The following is a 24,906-nucleotide window of genomic DNA, read 5'->3' as shown; positions in this document are numbered from 1 at the left end:
AAAGTTAATTATAAGAGCTTCTATTAACTTATTAGGGGGCTCCTCTTCTTCCTCTCCTTTATATTCTAAGATAAACTGGCTAATCCGTTTATCAAATCTCTTCTTAGACCTGTTATATTCTTCCTAGGTATGCCTTATAGACCAACATCCTTCCTTGCCGCATATAAAGCACTTCTGACTGGTTCGTCTACAGGGGTATGCTTTTGTACGGGAGTTGCTGTAGAGGTTGCGGGTAGAACCTGGTCGATGCGGATACTACTGGCGGTATCGGCGGTCCGTAAAGTAGGCATCTAAATCAGGTTGCGGATTTTACAGGTCCGTAATAAAAGCTTAAGTACTGCCTGGCGGGTTTAAGGCTTTATACGTTGCAATAAAGGACCGTAAATCGTTAATAAGGCCAGCTATGGTGTCTGCGGGCTTGTAATAGGCGTATTTGCAGGGTTCCATTTCTTGGCAGGCCGTAATCAGTTTATTATGCAAAAAGTCGTCCGTTTAAAGCTTAATATTAAGACCATACTATAGGTGGCGGAGGTCTTTAATAAGGATTTGTAGGCACTCTATGGTTGATTTTTCAGTATTCTTGTCCATTACGGTCCGTAACTTGGTCGCATTCCATTAGGTAAGGATATCACGCCTATATTCCGGTCCTTTAAAGTAGTTGCATATGGCTTCGCATAGCTTATTAAAGGGAACACTAAGGGGGTTGCTTTTAAGGTTAGTGTAGTAGTAGTTAAGTACTAGGCCGCGCAGCATAGTAGAGTAGGCTTGGCTGAACTCCTATTTAGGAATATCGGCCTTCTAACAGAGGTCCGTAAAGATAGTCAGTTTAAAGTCAAAGTTATCGTTTTCACCGCTGTACTTAGATTTATCGGTGTAGAGCTTAGCTAGGTTAGCTAGCTCCTTACCATAGGTCTTTACTTAGGTAGTTTGCGGGTCTATAGCTTGCGGATTTATGGGTTGCGGATATGTGGGTTACGGATCTGTAGTTTGAACAACGGGAGGGGTTTGGTCCGTATTTTGGTTCGCGGGGGTATTGCGGTCCGTAATTTGGGTTACGGGGGTATTACGGTCCGTAACATGAGTACTGGGTGTACTTTGGCCAGTAAGATTAATTCCGAAACTGCTTGGGTTTATAGGACGAATTTGGTTAAGAGGGTCAGGTATAAGGCCAGCGATTATATTAAGTTTGGAAGAAGTAAAGAGTTCCTTAGTAGTATTATACTCGTCTAGGATTTCTTCCTTAGTCTATTCCGTTCGGTCCTCCTTATATATTGTATTGTACAAGGACCGTGCGACAATAACCCGTTTATTCCTTTTAACCTATACGCCTTAGTTACGTAAAAGGGTCCGTAGGTTACGGATAGTAGTAGGGTTGTATTCCTTAAAGATGGCTTCTGTAAAGTCCGCAAAGTCTTCCTAGTATTACTCCCATAGGTCGACGTTCATAAGCTTAAAATATTCGTACTTAAGGATTTTAAATTTAATATAGTTGTTAACGTTATCTATAGACGTAATATTAACTCCTTGTCTCTACTTCTTTTGACCTTTATTAACCTACTTGCTGATGTCTGCCATACTGTGTAGTGTAGTATGGTGCGTAGCGGGTGGAAGAGGTCTTGTGAGGGTCCGTAAAATCGGTTGACGGGCCCGTAACGGTTCGTAGAAGGGTAAGGGGGTCTCCGTAGGGTCTTAACAGGTCCGTAGTAGTTCGCAGGAGGGTAAAAGGTCTCCGTAACGGTCCGTAAAAGTAATTAACGGGTCCGTAACGGTTCGTAAAAGGGTAAGGGGTCTCCGTAAGGGGTCAGAGAGGAGGCCGGGGTATTTTAGTAGGGTGTGGTGGTTGCGTTCTTAGTGTGATCGTGTTCTTAACGTAGTCGCGTTGACTACTAGTACAATGGTTAATATCTCTAATTAAGGTGGAGCGTAAACGTCTTCCAAAACCAGGGTAGATTTAAGGTAATTCTAGGTAAGGTGGAGCGTTAGACGTCTTCCAAATCTAAAGTACTTTAATTCTCTTTAACTGAAATAGGGGCTTACAAGGTAGAGCGTTGGACGTCTTCCAAACAAGTGCGTATCTCCTAATCTGTGCGCGCTCACTAATCAGTGTTGGTACCAATTTAATGGTATAAGTAAGTCGTATCTAGGGGCACAAAATACGTATAGTATCGTATGCTTATTTAGACGGTGGTGACTGTCAATTCTATTAAGGTAAACTACGTGGTCTATATACTGACGCGCCTCCCCCCTAATTAGTCAGCACGTAGGTGGTTAGTACACAAACGCGTATTTACGCGTTCGTACACCAGGTGCTGTAATTATACAACACCTTTATTACCATTATATTTAGTAAGAACTTGACTGTAAATTAACTCGTGGTTTTGGTATAAATTAAGCTCGGCGTCTTTATTTGCGGCCGCAATTAGGGCTCGAAATTCAGGTCGCTTGACTTCTCATAAAGGGTGGTTTCCGGCGGCGATCCATAGTATAACTGCTTATTTGAAGATATTGGAGTTATAGGACCTAATAAGCTTATTAACAACTACTTGTAACATATAGTGGGTTCGTTGAATCTGCTCTAGAATAGTTAAAGCCTTCCGCTTTTAAGATATTATATAATTAATAGGACCACAAGAATTAACCTAATGGCCATCTATATCCTTAGCAAGGTGTTCTGCTACAGAAGTAGTAGCCCTACCAGTTTCATATAGGGTCACCTTAATCTTATACAGATGGCAATATTTATATAAGAAAACGGTTGTTTTTTTACTAAATCTTTACTAGAGCCGCCAGCCATAATCCTATATAAAGCTCGGAGTTCTGAGGAGGTCTTAATAAGGCCGTTAATATCTCTCTATACGGTCCCAATTAAGGCCTTCGTATTTATCCTTAAGGGGGGTTAATTCTAATAAGGTATCGGAACCTTCGTAGGCTTCGCTAAACATAATTATAGGCGTATTATCTGCTAAATTAATAGGGCTAGCTTTAGTAAGATGGGAAGACATAATATAGGCAGTATAGCGACAGGAATTGGTGGGTAAAAGAGGAGACTTTAGAGGGTTAAGTTAGAAAGACGCGTTTAGGTGTTTATTTTCAACGCGTATATTATATTACGATCGTGGTATATTATAGAACTACCTAAAACTTAACCACCAAGAACCGCCTGTTGACTAAAAATAATACCTATATCTTATATATCAAACGAGCAAACCAACTCAATTAAACAAGACGATATAGGGCTTAATTGACTGCTAAAATTAGGCCTCTAGGCTTAATTAGTTATTTAATTATAAAGTAAATAAGTAAACAAACTAGCAAACGGGGTTTGTTTATTAGCAAGTCTGGGCTATATAAATATAGTTCGCCTGCTACTGGAACAGGGCGCGCCCATTAACGCGCTAAGAGAAGGCGAAAGCGTGCTCTTAGAACTTTCATAGAGAAGCAACGCAGAAATCGTCAAACTATTGCTCAAGTATAGGGCCGAAGTCAAGCCTGCCAATAAACGCATCCCGCTGAACGCAGCCATTTCCTATAGCCAAAAAGAGATTATATACATACTATAGGATGCTAGAGCACAACCAGACCCCTTTATACAAGAGGCAGCTATATATAACCCGGTTAAGATTACTTTTATTTAACTGTTACTTAAAGAAGGCGTCATTCTTCGCAAAGAGGACTTTAAGCCACCTTGTTTCGGCTCGCGACTTCGCCCAAAATAGGAAAAGGCCATTATAAACCTGCTACACCATAAACAAATAAAAAGAGTTAGTAAGTACTGGGTCGAGCTAGATTCCCGGGCTTTGCTTATAGCATATACGTAGTTTTAAGATTCGTATTACCAGTATTCTAGAGATCACAACCATAAAGCCAGCAAGAAGTTAAGGATAGAAGCATAGCCACATTACTACAGCCTCCTTACTAGAGAGCGAGACAAGGGTACCTATAATTCATTAGAAAGGACTAATATAACTCCTAAAGTTTAACAGATTAACTCTCGGCCGACAATATTAACTTAAATTAGCTTACTATTAACGGAGACTGCTTACACTATATATGTATTATTATATAACCGGTAAATTTAGTTTAGCAGTTATTTAAATAGATACAAAAAACCTAAAAGCTACCTAAATGCTACGTTGCAATAGCTATTACCACCTTTTCAGCGAGGATATAGGAATAGGGTATAAACTTCAATCTATTCTATATCTCTCTTAAATAAAGTACACTTTTATACTTAGCTAGGCAACATAATAGCTCCCTATACTTACGAGCGGGCCTTTTAATTGTTTTGTTGCTCTTAGTTAACCTTTATAGTATACCCTTCTAGAGCTTTATAAGTTAATATCTATAAAGCCTAGAATCCCTAGAAGAGTATATAGTTTTTAATCCTTCTCCTAAAGTCTTTTTAAACTTTTGTAAGCTTTTTAGTAAAGCTTAGCATCCTTATTTATGGAAAATTTCTTCTATCTAAATCCAGCCCTCCTATACTTTCTCCCATTCTAACTATATCTTAGGTCTTAAAGCTTCTAGGTTAAGCTAATTACCATATTACAACCGCCCAGCTCTATCTAGAGTAGTAGTTTTCTTTACCTCCCTAGGAGACTTCCGGCGTATAGGAGACTTTTAGTATATAGGAGATTCTGTAAAAGGGACAGGAGCGTTAAAGTCCTCTTTAATAAGGATTGAATGATCTACGTAATTGTCAGCATGCATACAATATTCTCTTTTTACCTCTTCTTATATTTTGGTATACCTTTAGAAGATCTAAATAAACCTTAATAGTCGTTCCTAAGGTTTTGCTCTAAATCTGGGTATTACTACCAGATAAGTTTACCTAGCTACTTATAATCTTCTATATCCATCTACTCCTCTTTTATAGACTTTAGTTAGTATTTATTAGGGCTAACGTAGAAGAGCGTATATTATATTACCTTTATTAGAGTAAACTTCCATGGTATTAGTGCAAGTATATAGCTTAGTCGTGTTTTTAGAGCCAGAACCTTTCGCAGGTATATACTATCCAAACTCCTTTATTATTTGGCCAGCTATTATCACAGAAGTATTTACCGTTTTAGAGAAGTAGCTAGAGTAGTAGAAGATCTGTTTGAATTAGGTATTATATACTTAAACATCCTCTAGCATAATTTTGTTAATAGAAGGTTCGGGGTCAAGAGAATTAGTTATAGCTAAGCCTTGCCCGCTACTAATTAAGAAATGCTTTAGGTAGGATATAGGGGACTTACTTATAAGCTCCGTAGCCGCCAAGCCGTCAGTAGTAAATATTATAGGAATTACATAAGTTTCTCTGCTTAGAGTTTCGTCGGCTTTAAATCCCGTAAAGGTATCTTCAAACGCAAGAGGAATAGGACCGACAAAATTAAGTACGGAATTTACCTATACTAACCTTAAACAAGTGGCTTTAGAGATAGAGAAATGCTTAGGAGGATGTTTAAAGTTAGAATAATCCATTACTAATATATACGGTAGGTTTGTTTAAAAGGAGGTAGGGTTATCTAAGAAGGGAGATAGGTTTATCTAAGAAGTACAAACGCCGGGGTTTAAATACCACTCCTTATTATCCTATATGACGTGGGTTTCCGCTTAAAGACGGGGCAGTATTAGGGAATGTTCTTAACTAAGGATTTCTGCTCCGTATTACTAAGCCCCTAATCTAACTACGCAAGATAAACTTAGCCTAGGTAGTTCCCAAGCCTAGATAAGACGCTCTATACTATCTACCCATATAGTAAAGCCTTTAGAGCCCTTAGTATAAGCTAATTAACTGCTCCCACTGCTGTCCATTATGCTATACAAGGCATATCCCAAATCGCCAAGGCTTTAAGGCCTTACGCCAGCTTCTGTTCCCCCTATAATAGTAACACCTTTATATATGGTTCCGCTCAACTAATTTATAAGCCTTAGCCATAGAAGTTACTTTAGGTTATTTAAACTAAAGGCCATATAACCTTCTCCTTCGAGGCAGTGGACATTCTAGGTTAAGAGATGCAAATATACGCCGCCCGATATAACACTTATACGCAACAGTCTATCTTAGGTGCTACGCCTCCAGGGTATAGTAAGGGCACGTATTATATAAACCCTTTTTTGGTTTAGTAGGGTAGGGGCTACTATAGCGCAGCCGCAAGGCGCATTATTAATACGGCAATATCAGGGCCTTAAAGATAGGATTACGTATAAAGGTATAGTCTGCCTATATACCATAAGTAATAGGAGGTAGTAAAAAGGTTTTATAACTTAACCTAACTTATACATTATCTCTTGGGTAAACTCTATCCTTTACTTAGTTATTAGAGTTCGGGTATTAACCGCATACTTATAGCTACGCTGAACAACTAAGGACACAGGCATAGAGTAAATTTTAGCGTTAAAATGGGCTAAAATAGGGGCGCGGAGATATCGGCGCAAGGGAAGTACTAGCGTAATTACAGTGCTAATGATAGTAAGGGGTCTCCTTCGCTCTTTTTGGTTAAGCGATCCTAAGAAGTCTCTTACCTATAGCTTTTACTATTAGATTTTAAAATAATCACACCACAATTATAGAAGCAACGTTATCGCAGCCTTTACAACTATATAAACTAAAAGAGGCTTAAACTATTACCGCAATGATGTTTTTTCTAGTATGCGTTAAATACTAGCAAAACTACTTCCTTGTAAAACCTTTAGTAAAGTACAGGTTTACGCGCCGCGCTAGGTTATAAAAGAAGTCCTAGGAATAAAGGCTGGTTAAAAAGGGAATTAATATAGGAGACGCTTATATTTATATTATAGGCTATATTAACTACGGTTATAACGGAGGAAGACTTATACGCAAGGGAGGCTTAATAAAGCGTTAATTACCCTTTCCATGCTTTAGGGGTCTATAGCGTACCATACCTTCTTACTAAGAATTGCGCCGAAGAACTAGATATATATATTCAAACAAAGCGGTCCTAGTCACACAAGCAGCTGGTCCAGCATAGGGATATTTTATCATAGCTTAGCTAGCAGCGCCAGCATTATAAGTTTGGAAGTTACCACCGGTACCTATAAGAGGGTTAGGATATATAAGCTAGTGGATAAACAATGCGGTAACTGCTAGTAGGGGGTGGTTTCTGCAAGAGGATAAGCCCTTAAGATATTATTATACTTATTAGGCCCATACGCAATAAGAAAATACATATAATTAAAATCTACGGTTTAATTTAGGGCTCCATGTACGCTATATCCTAATTGCGGATTATATCAGTTCTTATTCACTAGACAGCTAAATTTAAAGCCTAAACTAGGTAATATCGGCCCTAGGCTAGATTTTTTAGCTATTGATTTGTTAAGGGGGGTAAAGGCTGCAAATAACCGCCTTACTAGCCGCACCTACATCACCGTATTGGAATACTTGGAAGACATAGGGTAATATAAACCATTGTCTTCAATATAACCATCGTATAAAGGCACAGCAAGGTTAAATATAGATAGAGAGGGGATCAAGCCCTATCTATAGTCGCATCTTGACGCATTTATAATATAATAGTTATATTATTAAGTTAGTATATCGGCTCAGCCTTTAAGCCTTAGCTTTCTAGGCAGAGCTAAGTAAAGCCTATATTCGGCTCTTCTACGAGTTATATAAAAAGAGCAGGATATATAATCAACAGTAAGTGATTTAAAGGTAAAGGTAGGGGATAGCACGTTATATTTAACTAAGGTATACCTTATTTCCAACTCTTTAATAGGGTACTGCTAATATTGCTAGGCTATACTATTTGTCCCAAAGCCTAAAGGCTTAGATAATACCTTTAACGCAGCAAAGTAGGTACGTCAATAGTGGTTTCCAAGTAGCTTTATTATTTGCTAGCCCACTAATATAAATAGAGTATCTCATCAGCTACAGAATGCAAGAATAATTTAGGGTATAATAGTCCTAGTACAGAAGAAAATAATGGCGTAGTAAAGCCGCCTAAACGTACTTTATCTTAATACTACTATTTATTAGAGTCCTTAGACTCTAGCTAGGGTATAAACCGTACCTAAACAAAAAATCAAGAGCCTTAAAAGAAGCCGAAATAAGACTTTAGAGTATATAGGTAAACGATATTAGAGAGGCTAAAAATAAAATTATAAAATATAAGCGGAAAAGGATGCAAACGAGCTGCCTTTTAGTATTTAGCCTTAGAGTTATTATAATATATTATTTGTTCATAGAAGACGCTTTATATATAGGATTAGAGTTAAATAGTTTGTACTTTTGCGGTGTTTATATTCCTATTAATAATTTAGTTAATAGGTGCTTTAGTCTCCGCAACAAACTAAAATCATATTACTAAGTTCGAACCACCTCTCGTACATTACTACCTCTTACACACTTTTCCTTACCAAAAAATACTAAAATAAAGGTGCGCTAAGCCGCTCCCTACCTATAACACTCTAGATATATAGTTAGTACTTCTTATATACCCTAAGACCTAGCATAGGAAGTAGGTGTGCTATATATTAGGATACTTATAATGCTTTGCGTTTAATAAGCCAATTAGCGGATTTTAAGCTCCCTTATCGTCAAGCAGTGTAGAATAGACATTAACCCCTTATGGCTGTATTTCCCACCAAGCTATAATAAATGCATAGGAACGTCTTATATTACAGAGCTTATTTCAGCGTTTTATATTTTCTAAGTATAATACTTTTATCCATAGACACGCACAAGCAAAGCCATAAATATGCTTTGGATTTTAGGCAGAAATAGCCTATCTAGTAAGCAACTAGTATAGCTATGCCGCAATACCAGTAACCCGGAAGCCAACAGCGCCCGCTATCCAAATTTGCATTTACAATATAGCTATTTTCCTTAGGCATACTTATAACATCGACTTAGACATTAACTTTCTATAATTATTCACTATAAGCTTATAATTTCGCATTTATACGTCTTAAAGCTTAGGTAAGTATAGCAACCAACAACAAGCTAAAATATTACTTTAGTCCTTAAAGCCACCTTCGTCCCTATAAATATAAGGTCTAAGATATAATACGCTCGAAAACAACCAGCCTTACTATACCGTCCTTCTAACAGAAGGTCAGGCCTAATGCAATCGCCATTTTAAGGAGATAAAGTCTCTAAATGTAAACTAGAAGCAAGCTTAGCAGAAAGCTGATAATATTAAAGGGCTCCTTAATTTTAACTCCACTAACTAGAAAGTGGATAAGTTATATTTAGTTATTAATCTAAAAAGGCAGATCAGTATACGCTTCTATAGGACTAGTAGTAATACCGCTAACTGTATTTAGTGGATTATAAAACTAGAACAAGATATACGGGCCTTTACTAACTAAAGTTTAGGTAGGTTTTATGCCATAAGCATAGTAAAGCCCAATTAGGTACTTTCTTTCTAATATTATACCTAGGGCCGAGCCTTACCAAAACCGACCTTCTAAAGATAAAAATAGTAACGCCAACCACTCTCTAAAGCATCCCCAATAATAGCACTGTTATAGTTTTAAAGGATTTCTACGCGGGCTTCTACGCAAGCACCATCTATTAGCTTTATAAAATCGTACCGGACCTCAACGACTCTCTACTAAAGCGTAGCGCTGCAAGTCTAGATCCAAAACCTCCGACGCCTAAGGATAGTGGTACCAATATACTACATAGCTAGTTTCAAATTATAGTATTTAATAAAAGCGACCCTAAGGTGCTTAAGTAGGCAACTAGAGCAGCAAGCATTGATAAATTCCTAAAAGGTCTCCACACCAACTAGGTAAAGACTTATATTGACTTCTTTAAGAAGGCATGGCATCCGCATACTCTTTAATATCTTAAGGTCGCCATCTAGGCACAAACGCTTGCCACTCTCAAATTTAAGAATATAAGAATCCTAGGCGGCGTTATTCCATCTAACACGGAAGGCCTAAAAATAACTAAGCCGTACTAGGATATACTCTATCAATAGCTTCTAAAGCTCCTTATTCCTTAAACTCTTCCAACCATCTACAAAAGCTTTAAAGATTATAGCTCTATTTATAAGCTATTAATAATAGGATTATATAATAAATATTAGTGCAACCTAAAAAGCCTTCTACTTAAATATACTGCTACAATATATCTTGGTTTTATACCTTCTAATAAGGTTAACTATAAGAGCTTCCTACTTTCTATAAACCTAAAGGATAGTTTAGTTTCGCAAGTCTAGTGTCAAAACTATATAATAGGATAGATAGCCATAGGTAATTCATTAACCCGTTAGCTTCTAAATAAGTTATAAAAGCAACCTAACCGCCTATTACTTATTATCTACAAAGGAACTAACGCCAATAACACAGTCTATCTGTCTAAAGATAATACCCCTATTAGGCGGCGCTATTTAGCAAAGACGGAGGAAGAACTTAAGAACGTTAAGTAGACAACTAAGGTTACTTTAGAAGATATAAAAAATACTCTAAGGAAAGACTCAATATATAATCCGCTAGTGGTAAACTCTTAGCAATTTATTATTATTAATAGGCAACCTAGCTTGCCGTTCTTACTTTTTAATATTATCTAGGACGCTTTACTAATGCTTATTAGCAACCCCTCCCCAAGGCAACTAGCTAGAAGAGTTATTTAAGACATAATACCACCTATGGTTTAGGAGATATTTTAGGAGGAAATAACCCTATAGAATACCTTTGATTTAGGATACCTACCCCCTTAGGATATTAAATATAAGGGAAATAGATTTAGGTCTTAGGACTTAGATAAAGAATTACTTATAAGTCGCTAGTCCGAATTTAAGAAGTCTTATACTAAAAATAAAGATCGGTTTATTATATGCGTCGTTTAGGATATAGAAAAAAGAGGTATAATTAGTCTTAATCCGGAATGTGGACCTGCCTAAACTTAGCCATTAGTTATTCAAGGTATAAATAGAGGCCTTAACCTGTACTTCCCATACGACTTTAGAGAAAAATCACTAGAGTTATTAGAGTCCACAATATCCTATAAAGCACTCCCTCCACCCAATTGTCTCGTTAAATTTGCGGAGACCTTTAAAGAGAAGCATCTAAATGTATTTATGGCCAAGGGTTCTATTTAGACCCACTACTATACTTAGCCTATGCCGGCTATTAAACGACCAGGGAAGGCCAGGCTCAATTTCGGCATCTAGTAAGGACACGTCTATTGTTAAGGATCTATGCCGTTTAACAGACCTTAGTCGGAGCGAATATAGCAGTACTACGTCCACTGCTATATAAACGCAAAATACCCCTTTATAATGTTCTACCTTATAAGCTTCGTTATTTATACCACTAATAAGACTAATATTTAAGATGCAATGGCTGCCATTTTAAATGAAGCGGATACGCATAGCTGGAAGCTTACAATTCTACCCCCCCACAATTGGACTTCGGATATCCAGAGTTTAAATTTAGATAGAACTTTTTATGGAATTAGACCTATATAGTGGTATATTCACGGCAGCTTTATTTTAAGCGTTCAACGATAAAATAATGCAAAATCGTTAAAAAAAATTTCATAGACAGGACATATACGGCATGTAGGTCGCGTACCACGCATATTGTATATTAACGTACTATAAGGGTTATAGGGAGTTTAGGATATACTTAAGCACATATAATCCTTACCTAGATATCTTCTTTCCTTTATAGTTAATCTGGTATTTATTAGACGATAAAACACATATTATTTATTGTAAATCATTACTATATAACCTCTCGCCCACTAACCCGGAACGCCCTCGCTATAAGTTAGTTAGGCTTAACCATATAACACTAGCCGGTTTAGTAACGGTTTATAATACCACTAAAGTGCAACCAACAACGAAACTATACCTAGGGATACCAATAATAGGATAGACCCGCGACTAAATAAGGGAATTGGCGGATAAGGTAAGCACTATTAGGGAAAATCTAAGACAACCTAGATAGTTAACTGCAAAGTTTCCATATAGAGATGCACCTTTGTTAAATATTAAGTTAATAGCATTACAGAGACCTCTTCGGCCTCCTATAGCTACAGTTATTTAAACTATAAGTCTTTACAAACTACTTATATATCGACTTACTTTAGAATAAAGTCGCAAACAAGATAATTCTTAAATTTAAGACCGGTGGGGGAACTGGGAACGTTACTAAAATAACATTATTATAGACTTAATATATTAAGGAATGTAGTAAATATAAATTACCTTTCTACCTTTAGTTTAATAATAAAGTAAGGCTTGTAAATGTTACTATACAAAGTGCAGAATAGAGTACTCCTAAGTAGAATTAAGCAGTATTCCCTATTTCCATTCTAATATCCAAGCCTAGTAAGTAAGTATTAGAGTATACAGAGTGTAATATATAGTAAGGGAAAGCGCAAATAATATAGAATATAGTTGCGTTTACTATATAAAGGATAATAAGAAATAAGTTCTTTCTGCCAACCTAAACCTGCCTATATGGTATTTATAAATTAGAGAGAATAAATGCTAAAATACACCAATAGCAAAATGCAAGCACTATGCTAATAATTAAGTAACCCGCGATTGTCTTATAAAGGAGTCTAGCTAAGGCGTAATCTAGGTAATTAAGGTGATTAGAAGAATAGGAAATTGGCAGGCTAGCTAATAATTCGGAAACTTAAAGAGGAAGTAGTTTATAACTTATATAGTTTATATAATTTATATAAAAGTATTTTATTCCAACCGTTATATTCTAAGAAACTTAGTAATTATACTCCGGAGGTAAAAACTAAATATAAGTATTAGTAATTAAAGGCACCTAGTTAGACTTATTTATACTAACCTATAAAGTAAAAGCTCCGGCCTTTTCTCTTCTCTTATTTATAACTATTGCCAAGACAATTCCTATTAATCCTATTCCGGCGTATACTGTAGCGATATACGCTGCTTTTAAGCACATTATATCTAGCTGCATCTTTTAGAAGTAGTTAGTTTTAGTAAGTAGCTAAGAATATAATAGACGCTAGTAAATTTGGGAAGCGTAAGTACTATAAGGTTAATATAATATATAGCGTGACTTTTAATATAAAAGAAAGGTAATAAGTAAAATAAAAAAAGCGAGTAGGGGCACGCAAGGAAGGCTAAATTTAGGTAGGGCGGTACCTAGTTTATTAATATAGTCCTTAGTTTCACTAAGCTAACTTTATAAGCTAGTTTTATATCATTTCTAGAGAAAGACTGCCTAGAGGTGCTAATAATCGCTTAACTAATGGCTGGTGTAGCTAAGGTGGATAACATAGGTAAGGTGGATAGTATAGATAAGGTAAATAATACGGGTAAGGTGGATAATATAGGTAAAGCCGATAAGGCTAAGTAAGTTATTAACGTTAACTAAACACTAAGGAGTAGTATTAGCTAGTAGGACGAGGACAAGAACGAGGAAGAAGAACGTATAATATAACATAGGACGGTAATAAGCAGGATGGAGATAAGGATATCTAATACCACCCTATTATTACCTTTAAAGGCTATACCGTACTCTAAACAGTTAATAATAGTAAAATCTATCCTAACGCTTTCTAGTCTAATGCGACCATTAGGGAATTTTACTTAAGTAATCTATCTTTTGTCCTTTCCTACATTACTTAGGGTTTTTTCCTTTTTATGTTTTTGTTCTTCTTCTGGCTCTTTAAATATTAATAGTTTAAAATAGTAGAATTCCTATAATCTCTTAACCCCTTCTACTATAAGAAAGGATACGCTCCCCTTAACCCTATTCTACTATTCCTCTACTCCTAGTTATAGATATTTATTAAAATTAGCGTCCCCATTCTTATTCTCCTCTCTCTAGCCTCCTTCCTATACCCTTCCGCCAAGGATGCCGTAACGCAGTATCTCGCTATATATAGGCATATTCCTAGCATCGTCTACTATATATACATTAAGAGGGATTTGGATTCTACGATTAATATATACTTTGCATACTTCCTATCCCTATACGCCTTAGTTATATACATTAAGCCGTCTAAGATCTACCTCTATACCGACTATAACCAAACTAAAATTAAGTCCGCTATTAAAACGGGGAATATGTGGACTTATAAGGTCTTTACCACCTTCCTAAACCTCCTCTAAATTAACTATATCCGGGTCCCGTAGTTCGCAGGCCCTAATATAATAAAGCCTATTAAAGCCATCCAGTATAAGTTAGACGTGCTACGCTAGGAAGAGGTCTTTAAGATCGGCGGCATCTACATAGACTGGGACGTTATGCCGCTTAAGTCCCTAACTCCGCTGTAGAACGTAGGGTTTACCTTTATCGCTAAACGACAGTACGGCGGCGTAGAGGAGGACGGTACTATTAACGGCACAATTAACAACGGAGTTTTCTTAACGAAGCTAAATAGCGCCTTAATAAGACTTATGGTGCGTGAGTAGATAGCTACATTTAACAGCACCTAGGAATTTAATTTATAACTACTAACGTAAATCGCCGGGCGCCTTATTAGTATTCTAAATAAAGTCCTTATCCTAGACCGGAACGCATTCGCGCCAACACACTAGTTCCAGGATAGTAAGGACGCCCTCTTTAGAATACACGGTACCGCATCTCCTAAGCCTATTACTACTAATTTAACGGATCCTATTATCTGCTATAATACTATTATTAAGAACCAAAGAACGCGGAAGGACTAGGAGATGGATTTTAGTGCTATATATCTGCTATATACTTTTAGACAGGGGCAGTATAATAAATAGATCACGCCTAAGAAGATTCTAAGTTGGATAAGCAATTATAGAGTTACGACTTAGCCGATTATTAAGAAGATAGTGGCAGATAGGTTAGTAATGGGAATAGAGGATAGCGACTAATTGATTTCCTTTATATACTTATATAGTCTACCGGTCTACGGGATTTCCTTTCTTTTTCCTTTCGTAATTAAGAGTATTGTGTTAATTCTCTTATAACCCCCGCGTATATAAACGCGTCCCCTCCTTAGCTTAGTATTTTTAATAGTTATAATCTATAAGCTTTATCTTAAAGGTATTTATATATGCCGTTACAGCACCCCGCCGAAAATTAAACAATATTATATTATTATTAGCTCGCTTATAGCCACTTAATAGAGAAGCTAATAGGGAGGGAGGCAGCCCGTTTATAATAACCCCTAGGCTACTAGTAAACCCTAGCTTACTAAACTCTACTTAGGTTTATAAAGGCACCGGATAAGCAGAACATATTATTATTAGGAAGATACGGTTAGTACTAACGTTAAGTTCCCTTATTAAAGGCGGCTATATAGAACTTATAATAAAGTTTCTTAAATAGGTTCCTGCATATAGCGTATTAAATGCTAACAATTTTTCGTCAAATCCTAGATAAGGCCAAATTGGCTAGCCCTATAACTGGAAATCGAACTACTAATAAGTATATAAAAGACCAGGCCTTTTATTAGTATTTAATATCAATATAAGGCCGTATTGGAATTAATATTAAAGCCGAATTTAGTATTAAAAGTTTATTATTAAAGAAGGATGATATAAAAGCTACGGCATACCAGGATGGATGTAGAAAGCGCTAGATAGAATGGTACTAGTAGAGCCTAAGAACTTTATATTTTAAGGCCATGTGTGGTATATAACTAATATATAAGATAAATAAAGTATACGAAATTTTGTTGCTAATAAATGCGCACTTTATATAATTTAGGAAGGAAGAAGGATTAGAAGTAATAGCAGAGTATAAAACTAAAAGCTTAAGTGGACCTATAACTGTACCTGCGTTCTTATACACCGCTTAAAGCCTAGCGTTTTAGAAGGCCTGGGTTTATCTATAGCCGGTAACATATAAAATTTAGCGTATTAGTGCAACTAGTGCTTCCGTTAAGATGATAGTAACTATATACAAAAGAACGGCATAATAAGTCATTTATAGACAACTGATCTTTATTTATAGACTAAGTATTAAAGTTAAGGGTGACGGAAATATCTAGCTGCTCCTGGCCTTAAAGACCATAATAGATAAGTATAAAACTCTAGGATATATAAAAATTTAAAACGTTATAAGAGAAAAAGTTGTTATTAAATTCTGTCTAAGCCATATCCCCTTAACAGTTAGGCTCCGTCTAGGTATAGAGTCTAATTGGGCCATAAACATCCTATATAGAGTTAGTAAAAGAGGTTTTAAATCCTAAGGAATTTTATGCCCGTTGTTTAGTGGTTATTATTTTGCGTTTAGTATAGTATAGACTTGCGGCTCCTAGAGCTCTAAGTATAAACGGACTAATTAGGTATAATAGTCTTATATTAAAATAGAAGTATTAACTAAAAATCCTAGGTCAGGAACGAACTCATATATAGATTGATTTACGCGGAAAATAAGGCTATATATATACGGTGGATAAGTTATAGGCACCCCTAATCTAACCCTAATATAGTAGTAATTAGCACTAGGTTAATAGGAAGTTTCTTTAGTTTAATAAAGCTGGTAATTAGAAAAGCTTCCTTTATATTATAAGAATTAATAACTCTAAAAGAAAAAAAATACTATATAATTAATTTTGCAGATCTACAAGTAGTGCTGTACTTTTGGGCTCATTTAACTATAATCTTCCTTATATAACATTATATGATATAACCTTATCTACCTCCACCTTATCTACCTCATCCACCCCATCTATCTTTAAGCCATTATCTACTATGCTATTTATATCTACCCCGTATACTAGCGGCACGCTTCGGCGCCCTATTACCAATCCCCTTCTCCTTAGCTTAGTATCTTTATATTATAAGGGCCTAATAAATCTAAGGGTTAGCATGCCAAAAAGCGGAGCCACCTTAAATAAGTCCTTTTTTTCTAAAGCTAGGCTTCCTAGCTTTTATAGTAGGGATATTCTTCTTAAGACTTAGACGTGTTACAGTAATAGCACCAGCTAGTTTTAAAGTTGTAGTATTATACTAGCCTCGCTAAGTAATAATTATAAACATGGTATCTACTTCTAAAAATTATTAAAGCGATAATTTATATCTTAGTAAAGGACTAAAGCTAAGCCCTTTTAGAACTTATATCTCAGCTCTATACTCTACTAGCGACTTAGTTAATTAAGGCACGAGCATAGCAAAAAGGACGTACGCAAGCCTATATAATTGGATTGTCTATTAACGAGGATCTAAAGCTAAAGAAAGGAAAGGAGAAGAATAGCAGCGCCGCTTAAAGTTTTATACAATCCTCTAGTTACGTAACCGCAATCTACCGCAATCTACCGTTTTTTGCCAGTACCGTAACATGTTTAACAGTTTCATGCTTAATAAGATATAGTAATATAAATTATAACAATATAAAGGCCACTAAACTAATAAAAAGAAGTGCATAATTGGACAAAAGGTATTTCAAATAAATTCCAAGATTATTTAGTTTAGGTATAGTCTTAATCTCTAAAGACTCCAGATTTGGCACGATATTATCATTTAGTTTAGGTATAGTCTAAATCTCTAGATACTTACCAGACTTAGTATAGATCTTTATATCCGCATAGAAAAATTCCACGCTTATATCCTCGCTTTGGGTATAAAATATAATACGTTGTTTATATATAGAGCTATCTAACTAGAGTGCCGACGGTTAATAAGCTCTCGTAATTAGCCAATTATAGAGTCCCTTTAAAATTCGGACCGCTAAGAGTTAGTCAAAATCTTAGTTATTATTCCATTGCTTTAAGAGGACATAAAGCATATCTGGATTTCTTTTGCTATACATTAGAGAGAATATTATAAAAATATTTATAGGGCGTTAACGTACTCGGCTGTATTCCCTTAAAAGGCATATTTAATAAGAAGTGCTAGCTTATCGCCCAGAATGCAGAGCGAGAAGACTCTATAAATGGTTTTCTTTTTCTTCCAAACTTTAATAACGGATTCTGAATTAAACTCGTTAATGGGCACTGCGGTAAAAGTCCTAGGGGCTTTAAAACTATTAGGTATAAGGTAAATATACGCCACTCTATTATACGCTGCTATGCCAGACTAAGGGGTCATAGTTTAAACTAGGCTAGTATTATCCGTAATGGCATCCATCTCGAGTATTGGAAACTTTGGGGTTTAGAGGCTGTGTTTTAAAAAGAAAGCGTAAACTAGAAGTTACAAAGTTACTAAAGGTGCGTAGATTAAAAGCTTAGAGGGTTCCGCAGCTAAAAGACTCTAGCTATATAGTTTAGGGGCTAGGGCTATATAGGGAGTAGTTAGAGGGCAAGTGTAACATCTGGAAGCAGATATCCGCAGCAGGATATATATATTCTGGGTTAAGTGGTATAGGGCTGAAGATTATAGGTCTTAGAGGCGTTTAAATTACGTAAGTATATCCTAAAATAGCCCGAAGACGTAGGATATATACTTACTGCGGCCCTAACTGCAGCTAGATATTACATTCTACTTATATCTCTTTAGCGAGAGCGAAGGCAATATAGACCTAAAATCTCCTAGAGCTAAGGCAGACTCGTTAGCTTTTAAGCCACAGAAAGAGATTTAATACGATTTAATATAGGCAGCCCTAAGATATAGATATGTCATAGGATAAGTCCCTTTATACAGATATAGTCCTCTAAATTAAACCATAAGGTGCCTATACTTTTAGCGGAGTCTTACTAAGGTAGGCTTAGCCCGAAACTGCTTTAGCTAAGCCACCCTAGGGATAACAAAGCGCTTCGGGAATGTGACTACATAAAAATATCTTAAAAAAGTATATAGACAAAGCTATTCCTATTATCTCTTTCTCTTTTAAAGGTATAGCAATACGATATATTACCTTATATTATAGTCGGTTATAGGCTATAGAAAGCCTACGATAGTGGAATAGGGTTGTAATAATAGAAAAGAAGTAAATGGATGACATAGAGGAAATTTATAGACTTTGGATTGCGTATAAAATGCGATTTGTTAAATATTCCCTTAAACGCTAGCATAGGGCTATATAACTAAGTCTAAGCAAATATATCCGCTCTAGTCTTAGGACCATTTATAGGTTTTAAGGGAGCCTTCGCCACTTAATAAGGCAAAGCTAGGCACGATAATTAAATCTTAAGAAGCTAGTAAACGGACCGTGTTAGGCAGCAATAGCAGATCATATTTACAGTGATCTTTTTAGACTAGGTTAAAGTTAAAGTAGAGTAAAATAGAGTGGACTACTAGCCTTAACAGGTAAGTGTTAATCCTATTTAGGAATAAGTTAAACTATAAGTAGAGTAAATTCGAGCTTAAATCCACTCTACTCCGGTTAAAAAAGATTACTAGAGGGGAATAAGGGAAGGAGAGGTTATATTACCATTTAATATATAAATAGATGTAATGCTTTATATCCTAAAATAATATTTTTACTATCTATCTAAAAATACCGGTCTTAAACTAGAGCAAAATATTATATAGGCATCTGTACAGGATCTACTATAAAAAATCCATTTACTATAGGAGTTCTATATATAATAAATACCCCATTGCTTATGTGTTAAGAGGAGCCTAAAAATTAAAACGTAAATAAGCCTTTTCTTAAGTAAAATGCGGTATAAAAAGGAGTTATTTTGGGTCTACTATACCTTGCTTAGTATTTACCCGCTTTTCCCTAGGCTTATGCCTTTACTAGATACTGTTTAACTACATTATAATTATAAGGCTGTTTAAAATTATAAGAATAATCTCAATAATAGTAAGGGCGGGTAGCAATGCGCTATAATGGTTATTTTTATAGGTCGTTAACATAGCCACTCTAATGAGGAGTTTATAGCTATGTCTATTAGTTAATTTAGCCGTAAGCTAAGGAATATACCTTACTTTAGTTTTTTAAGAATTTAGCGCAGTTTAGCAGCTCTATATGTGGTAGTAGGTGGCAATCAGATTTACGTAGATAAAGTTTAAAAAATATTAGCAGCTAATAGAAGTATATAAGGTAACTTTTATATCTAGGGTTTAATAGGATATCTTAGCCGTCACATAAGATATTAGTAGGGATAGGTGGATTAAGTAGATTAGGTGGATTAGGTAAATTAGGTGGGTAACTAGGTATAGATTAGGTGGATTAAGGGGATAATAGACCGAGTAGGTTGGTATAAGGTCCATAGTTATAGGGCTATAGTAGTAGTTAGATTTACGCCACTCTTTTAAGTATATAGGAGAGATATGTAGGGCCTAGAGTGCCTTACGTTCTAAGACTCTCTCCTTTTTAGGCCAACTTTAGCATTTAAGCCTTCCATTCCGAGGCAGATTTCTATATCTCCTTACTAAGAAGAGGCCTATAAAGTAAGTACACTACGCTCTTATAGAAGAAACTATCGCAAACTATTTTGTTTTATACAGAACTAATAGGTAAGACTCTTATCCAAGTTATCTTTCGTAAACTTGCCTTATATTTGAGTCATCCCCAAACTTCTAGTCCATCACTACGCCCTTAATCGCCATGACTCCTATCGAAATCCCCGCCGAACTAGCTACGATCCCGATCGTTTTAAGTCCTATCAGAATTCCCGCCAACTCTACGCCTACCACCCCAAGCATCACAACTCCTACCAAAAAATCCGCTAAACCTATTGTTATAGATAAGCACCCCAACTTTATCATCTATTAGCTACTAACCATACCGTCTATACGTGCTATTACTGGAAAATCTGTCTTCCTTACTAGTAGTATTAAAAGTAGTAAAGTGATAAAATAGCAAAAGGATATTATAGAGCTCCTTAAGCCGTGTAGAATCACAGTTCTAAACCCACGGCGTGACGACTAGGATAGTTCTCTACCGCAAGATAAACTTAACGGAGAAGTATAAAGGCAAATCGAATAGGAGTCTAACGGCTTAGAGCGCGCTACGGTAATTACTATATTCTTCGATCCGAATACTATATCGCTAATATCCTTACTAGAGCTTAGCGAGTACGCAAAGGATAGGAAGTTAGTGGTTTATTATCCAAAGAAATATTTTAGGTAGGCCAATATACAGTTTACTTATTAGAAATATGGGGTAAAGCAAGTAGAGACGCTAGAGGAGCTAGCTAATAAGGTAATTAAAAGGGTAGGGAGCAATAAGGGGTGTGGCAATTACGATAACAAATAAGTCTCCTATTTTAATTATTTATAAGTCCCAGTGTCTAAGTAATGCTAGGGGTGACCTATCTCGCTTAGACTGCTAGAGGGTTATAAATTATAGTTATTACACGGGCTTAGAATATATCTATTCGTAGCAGTAATCTTTTATAGTTTTAAATAAAATTATATTTGTCTAGAAAAATGACTCACACCTTAATACCACTACTCTGTTTCTATTATTGTCGCTCTTTCTTAATTGACGTTTCTAGAACCGTTCACTCGTATTCGGCTAAAGGATACGACTTTTATAATTAGAAAAAGGTAACAAGTTTCCATTTAAGGTTAGAGCAAGGAGGCAGGCATTTTCTTACAGCTATCAAGTTTTAAAAGTGATAGGTGCTAAAAAAAAGGCGGTCTCTACTTATATAAAGCCCGAACTATACGCGCGAATTTATCTATATCTTACCATCAGTTAGACTTAATATGGCCTCCACTAAAGAAATGCAAAACCAATCGCTAGAAGAGGATAAAACGGATATAGCTATTAAAGGCTAGTAACTATTTGGTTTAACTGAATATGGTTTAACTAAATAATACCTAATCAAATACGGCTCAGAAAAGGCCCCAATCTATAGGCTTATCTCGTCTACGAATATACCTTAAGAATTGCTAGTAGACTATAATAATCCGGCTGAGGAAGATATTAGCGATCTAGGAAATAGCTACTGTGAGAAAATAAACAACGGGGAATTACACCTCACTATACGGAATCTTGGCGCTATAATAGGAATTGCGTAGTCCGCCAAAAGAGGAAGAGGGGAACCTGATAATATTAACCCTAAGAAGTTAGGCGTTCATCTAAAAAATATATTTATCTTAGTAAGATAGATAATAGAGGGTACTAGAGAGGGTACTAGAGAATAAAAATGGGAGAGTGCTGCATCTCTAGCTAAGCTCTGGCGGTACAACAAGGATATCTAGACATATTTATATTTGTGCGCTTAAGAAGCCGAGAGTAGGTATAAATTGGAGAATTACGGTGAATCCTAGCTAGCCACAGGAGATAACCATAAAAGGTATCTTTAATTCATTAAGATTTTAACACTATTCTCTTAAACATTGAATTTCCAGCTCTATTTTCGCGTTAATTTATAGAACGTAGAATATAAGATAGTAGTAAGCTTAGAACTATTTTAAATATAGTGCAGCTAAATTCTAGTTGGTTTATAATGTTAAGGCAAGAAATACTACTGGTGTTATTTAACTACTACTATATATTCCAAAGATAGCCCTAATTGAATCTTAAAGGCCATTTATTTAAATGCCCTATAAATTTATCTTACTCCCTTCTTCTCCATTAACATTAAGACTTAAATATTCGTTAGTTGTCCTATATTAACACAGTATTAATAGGGTTATTAAGTTACTTACTCCTAAATATCTAAAGCTAGTGCAGTAAAGGCCGAATTTATTGCTGAATAAGTTGTGCGCGAAGTATTAGATACTGCTAAAGAGGTTAAAGTAGTTGGATTTGCTGAAGCCGTTAAAGTTACTAAGGTCATTAAAACCGTAATCGGTAAAGTAGTTTGCGTTAGGCCTTTTTGTTATATATAAAGGATAACATAGTCATTATAAGGAATATTAAGAGAATTACTATAGCCTCGGCAGCCGCGTTTATAATTTAGATATAAGAACATAGCAAAGTTCTTTATTACAACGTAAGGATTACTTAAAAGATTAAGGTAGAGTCGTAAATACTTAAAAATTAAATACTACTACGGTTATAAGTTACAATACTTATATCTATAAGCATTAAAATAAATCTTATAATTCTAGTAAGTTATTTATAACCTAAGAACTGCCTATAGATAATCCAACCTACTGCTCTTAGTAAGGCGTAGATAGGTGAAGTTAGTAGGTAAAGCAGATAGGTAAAGTAGGTGGGTAGTACTACTAGGATAATGTAGGGGATAATATAAGGGATAATATAGGGTATAATGCAGGGAATGATGCAGGGTATAATACAGGAAATAATACAGGGTATAATACCGGGGATAATACTAGGGATAAATTAGGTAATGGGTAGGAGATAAGTTACTATTAAAGCTCCATAGAGAATTTAAAAATAGTAAATTTAATATCTACGTATAACCTTACCTTTCGATAAAAATATAACATTTTGGCCTTATCTTATAAAGGCAAATAATATTAACTAAGTAAAGATACTCTGACGATGTTTTTTGCGAAAGTCTCTATCAAAGTGTACTAATGGCCTCTTTCACGTCGGAATACTTGGGATAGAGCAGTTACACTTACGACGAAAGACTTCCTTAGGGTTAGAATGGCCGGGTTTACTAAAGTCAGCATTAAGTCTCTGTCGCTCAACAAACTAAGTAATTAAATTAGGAAAGCTACTAATCTTCTAGCGGTATAACTGATTTAACCGCAAGTATATGGTTACTTTTTAACTAAGGTAATAGACGGGGAATCTAACAGCCTTATTGTAGATTCTACAATCTATACATAGATCACCCTTATTTAGATTACCTAAGTTAGTGTTTTAATTAGTTAAGAACTAGGCAGATGGGAATTTTTATACCAAATCGCAGACCAGCGCTTAGGCATTTAGACTCCGACAATATATAGATCCACAACATTCGTACTAACGCCCTTAAAAGCTTAGCATCTCGCTTAATTTAAAGAAGAAAGAGGCTGACTGTAGTGCTTATTTAATGGCTAGAAGGATATATTATTGTGACTAAAGATATAGATGCGTTTCCCTTTAAAGATCTACTATCTTACCTATCTCGTCTAGTGCGGGCTGGTATTTAAAGGGTATATTAATCTAGAAGTAGCTTCTTAGAGCTTCCTTATCCACTAGTAGTGACTTAAGTCGATTTAAATGCTTAATGTGGTTATTCTAAGCTACTAGTATAGTCCTAAACGACCTTAGGAGCCGAGGTATAGGACTATTCTAAAAACTATATTGTGTAGACGGGGCTTTAGGGGAACTAGGCTGTTAAGTAAACCCTAAACTAATAGATACGGTCAGATTAGGGTCCGTATTAAAGGCAATACAACTCTCCCAATAGATTGAATTTATAGGGTTGTTATGCTTTCTAATACCCCTATCTTAAATAAAACCAATAGCAGGGATAAACTTGGCTAGAAAGATACTAGATAAATCTGTTAGAACTTTAACAGAGTAAGTAAGAGTATATTAAACGTATGTGGGTATAGCAGACGTAGCTTATGCACTATAAATTGTTAGTCTATATATATAAATGAGATAATTAAAACTCACGCTTGCTATGTTAATACTTTATTATAAGGATTAGTTAATCTAACGTGCTTATAACCTAGCTATATATTAGGATAGAGTTTAAATAGCTTAGGTTAAATTTACCGTAATCTTTTTAACATTCTAATACGCCATTATAATTCGATAATATGCATAGCGCGCCCTCAGATATTGTTGTGGCTATTATAGCAACTTTCATACCAGACGTCCCAAACTTCACTATATTAAACAGCCGGTCATTTATTCCAAATGCATCTTTAAAACAAAACTTAAGTTTAGTAACCTTAGAACGGCTTTTAGTAAGCCAAGAACCTAAAAACGAAATTACATAAAAGTATAGTAAAAGCCTGGCAAGACGCTATATAGCGAAAACTCGTTTAGCTAGCGTCTTAAACATAAAAATGCAATTTTGGATACTTTATTGTATTCAGAAAAGCTAGAGAACAGTAAGACCTCCTATAGAAGTTAGTTTATTCTATATTATTATATAATTAAACCCTACCTAAACTAGTACCTAGAGCGAAGTTGAAATCATCCTAAAGGGGATATAGGAGGTCCCAAACTTGCTCTAGATTTCTTAGTATTAGCAGTAATAGCTCTCCTCAGACG

General features: G+C 35.6%; 1 protein-coding gene across 1 annotated transcript; it reads right to left on the bottom strand.

Moving 5' to 3' along the window:
- Positions 1-24,412: 24,412 nt before the first annotated feature.
- Positions 24,413-24,625, bottom strand: K441DRAFT_555048 (uncharacterized protein; the record flags this gene model as incomplete). The annotated part of the gene is made up of 1 exon (XM_067643258.1): positions 24,413-24,625. A coding segment is annotated over one exon (213 nt), but the record flags the coding sequence as incomplete, so codon positions are not given.
- Positions 24,626-24,906: the final 281 nt, after the last annotated feature.

The sequence above is a fragment of the Cenococcum geophilum genome, assembly GCF_001692895.1.
Source record: "Cenococcum geophilum 1.58 unplaced genomic scaffold K441scaffold_16, whole genome shotgun sequence".
Lineage (NCBI taxonomy): Eukaryota > Fungi > Ascomycota > Dothideomycetes > Gloniales > Gloniaceae > Cenococcum > Cenococcum geophilum.
Note: the sequence above shows the minus strand (reverse complement) of the source record. Positions and strands in the feature narration are given on the sequence as shown.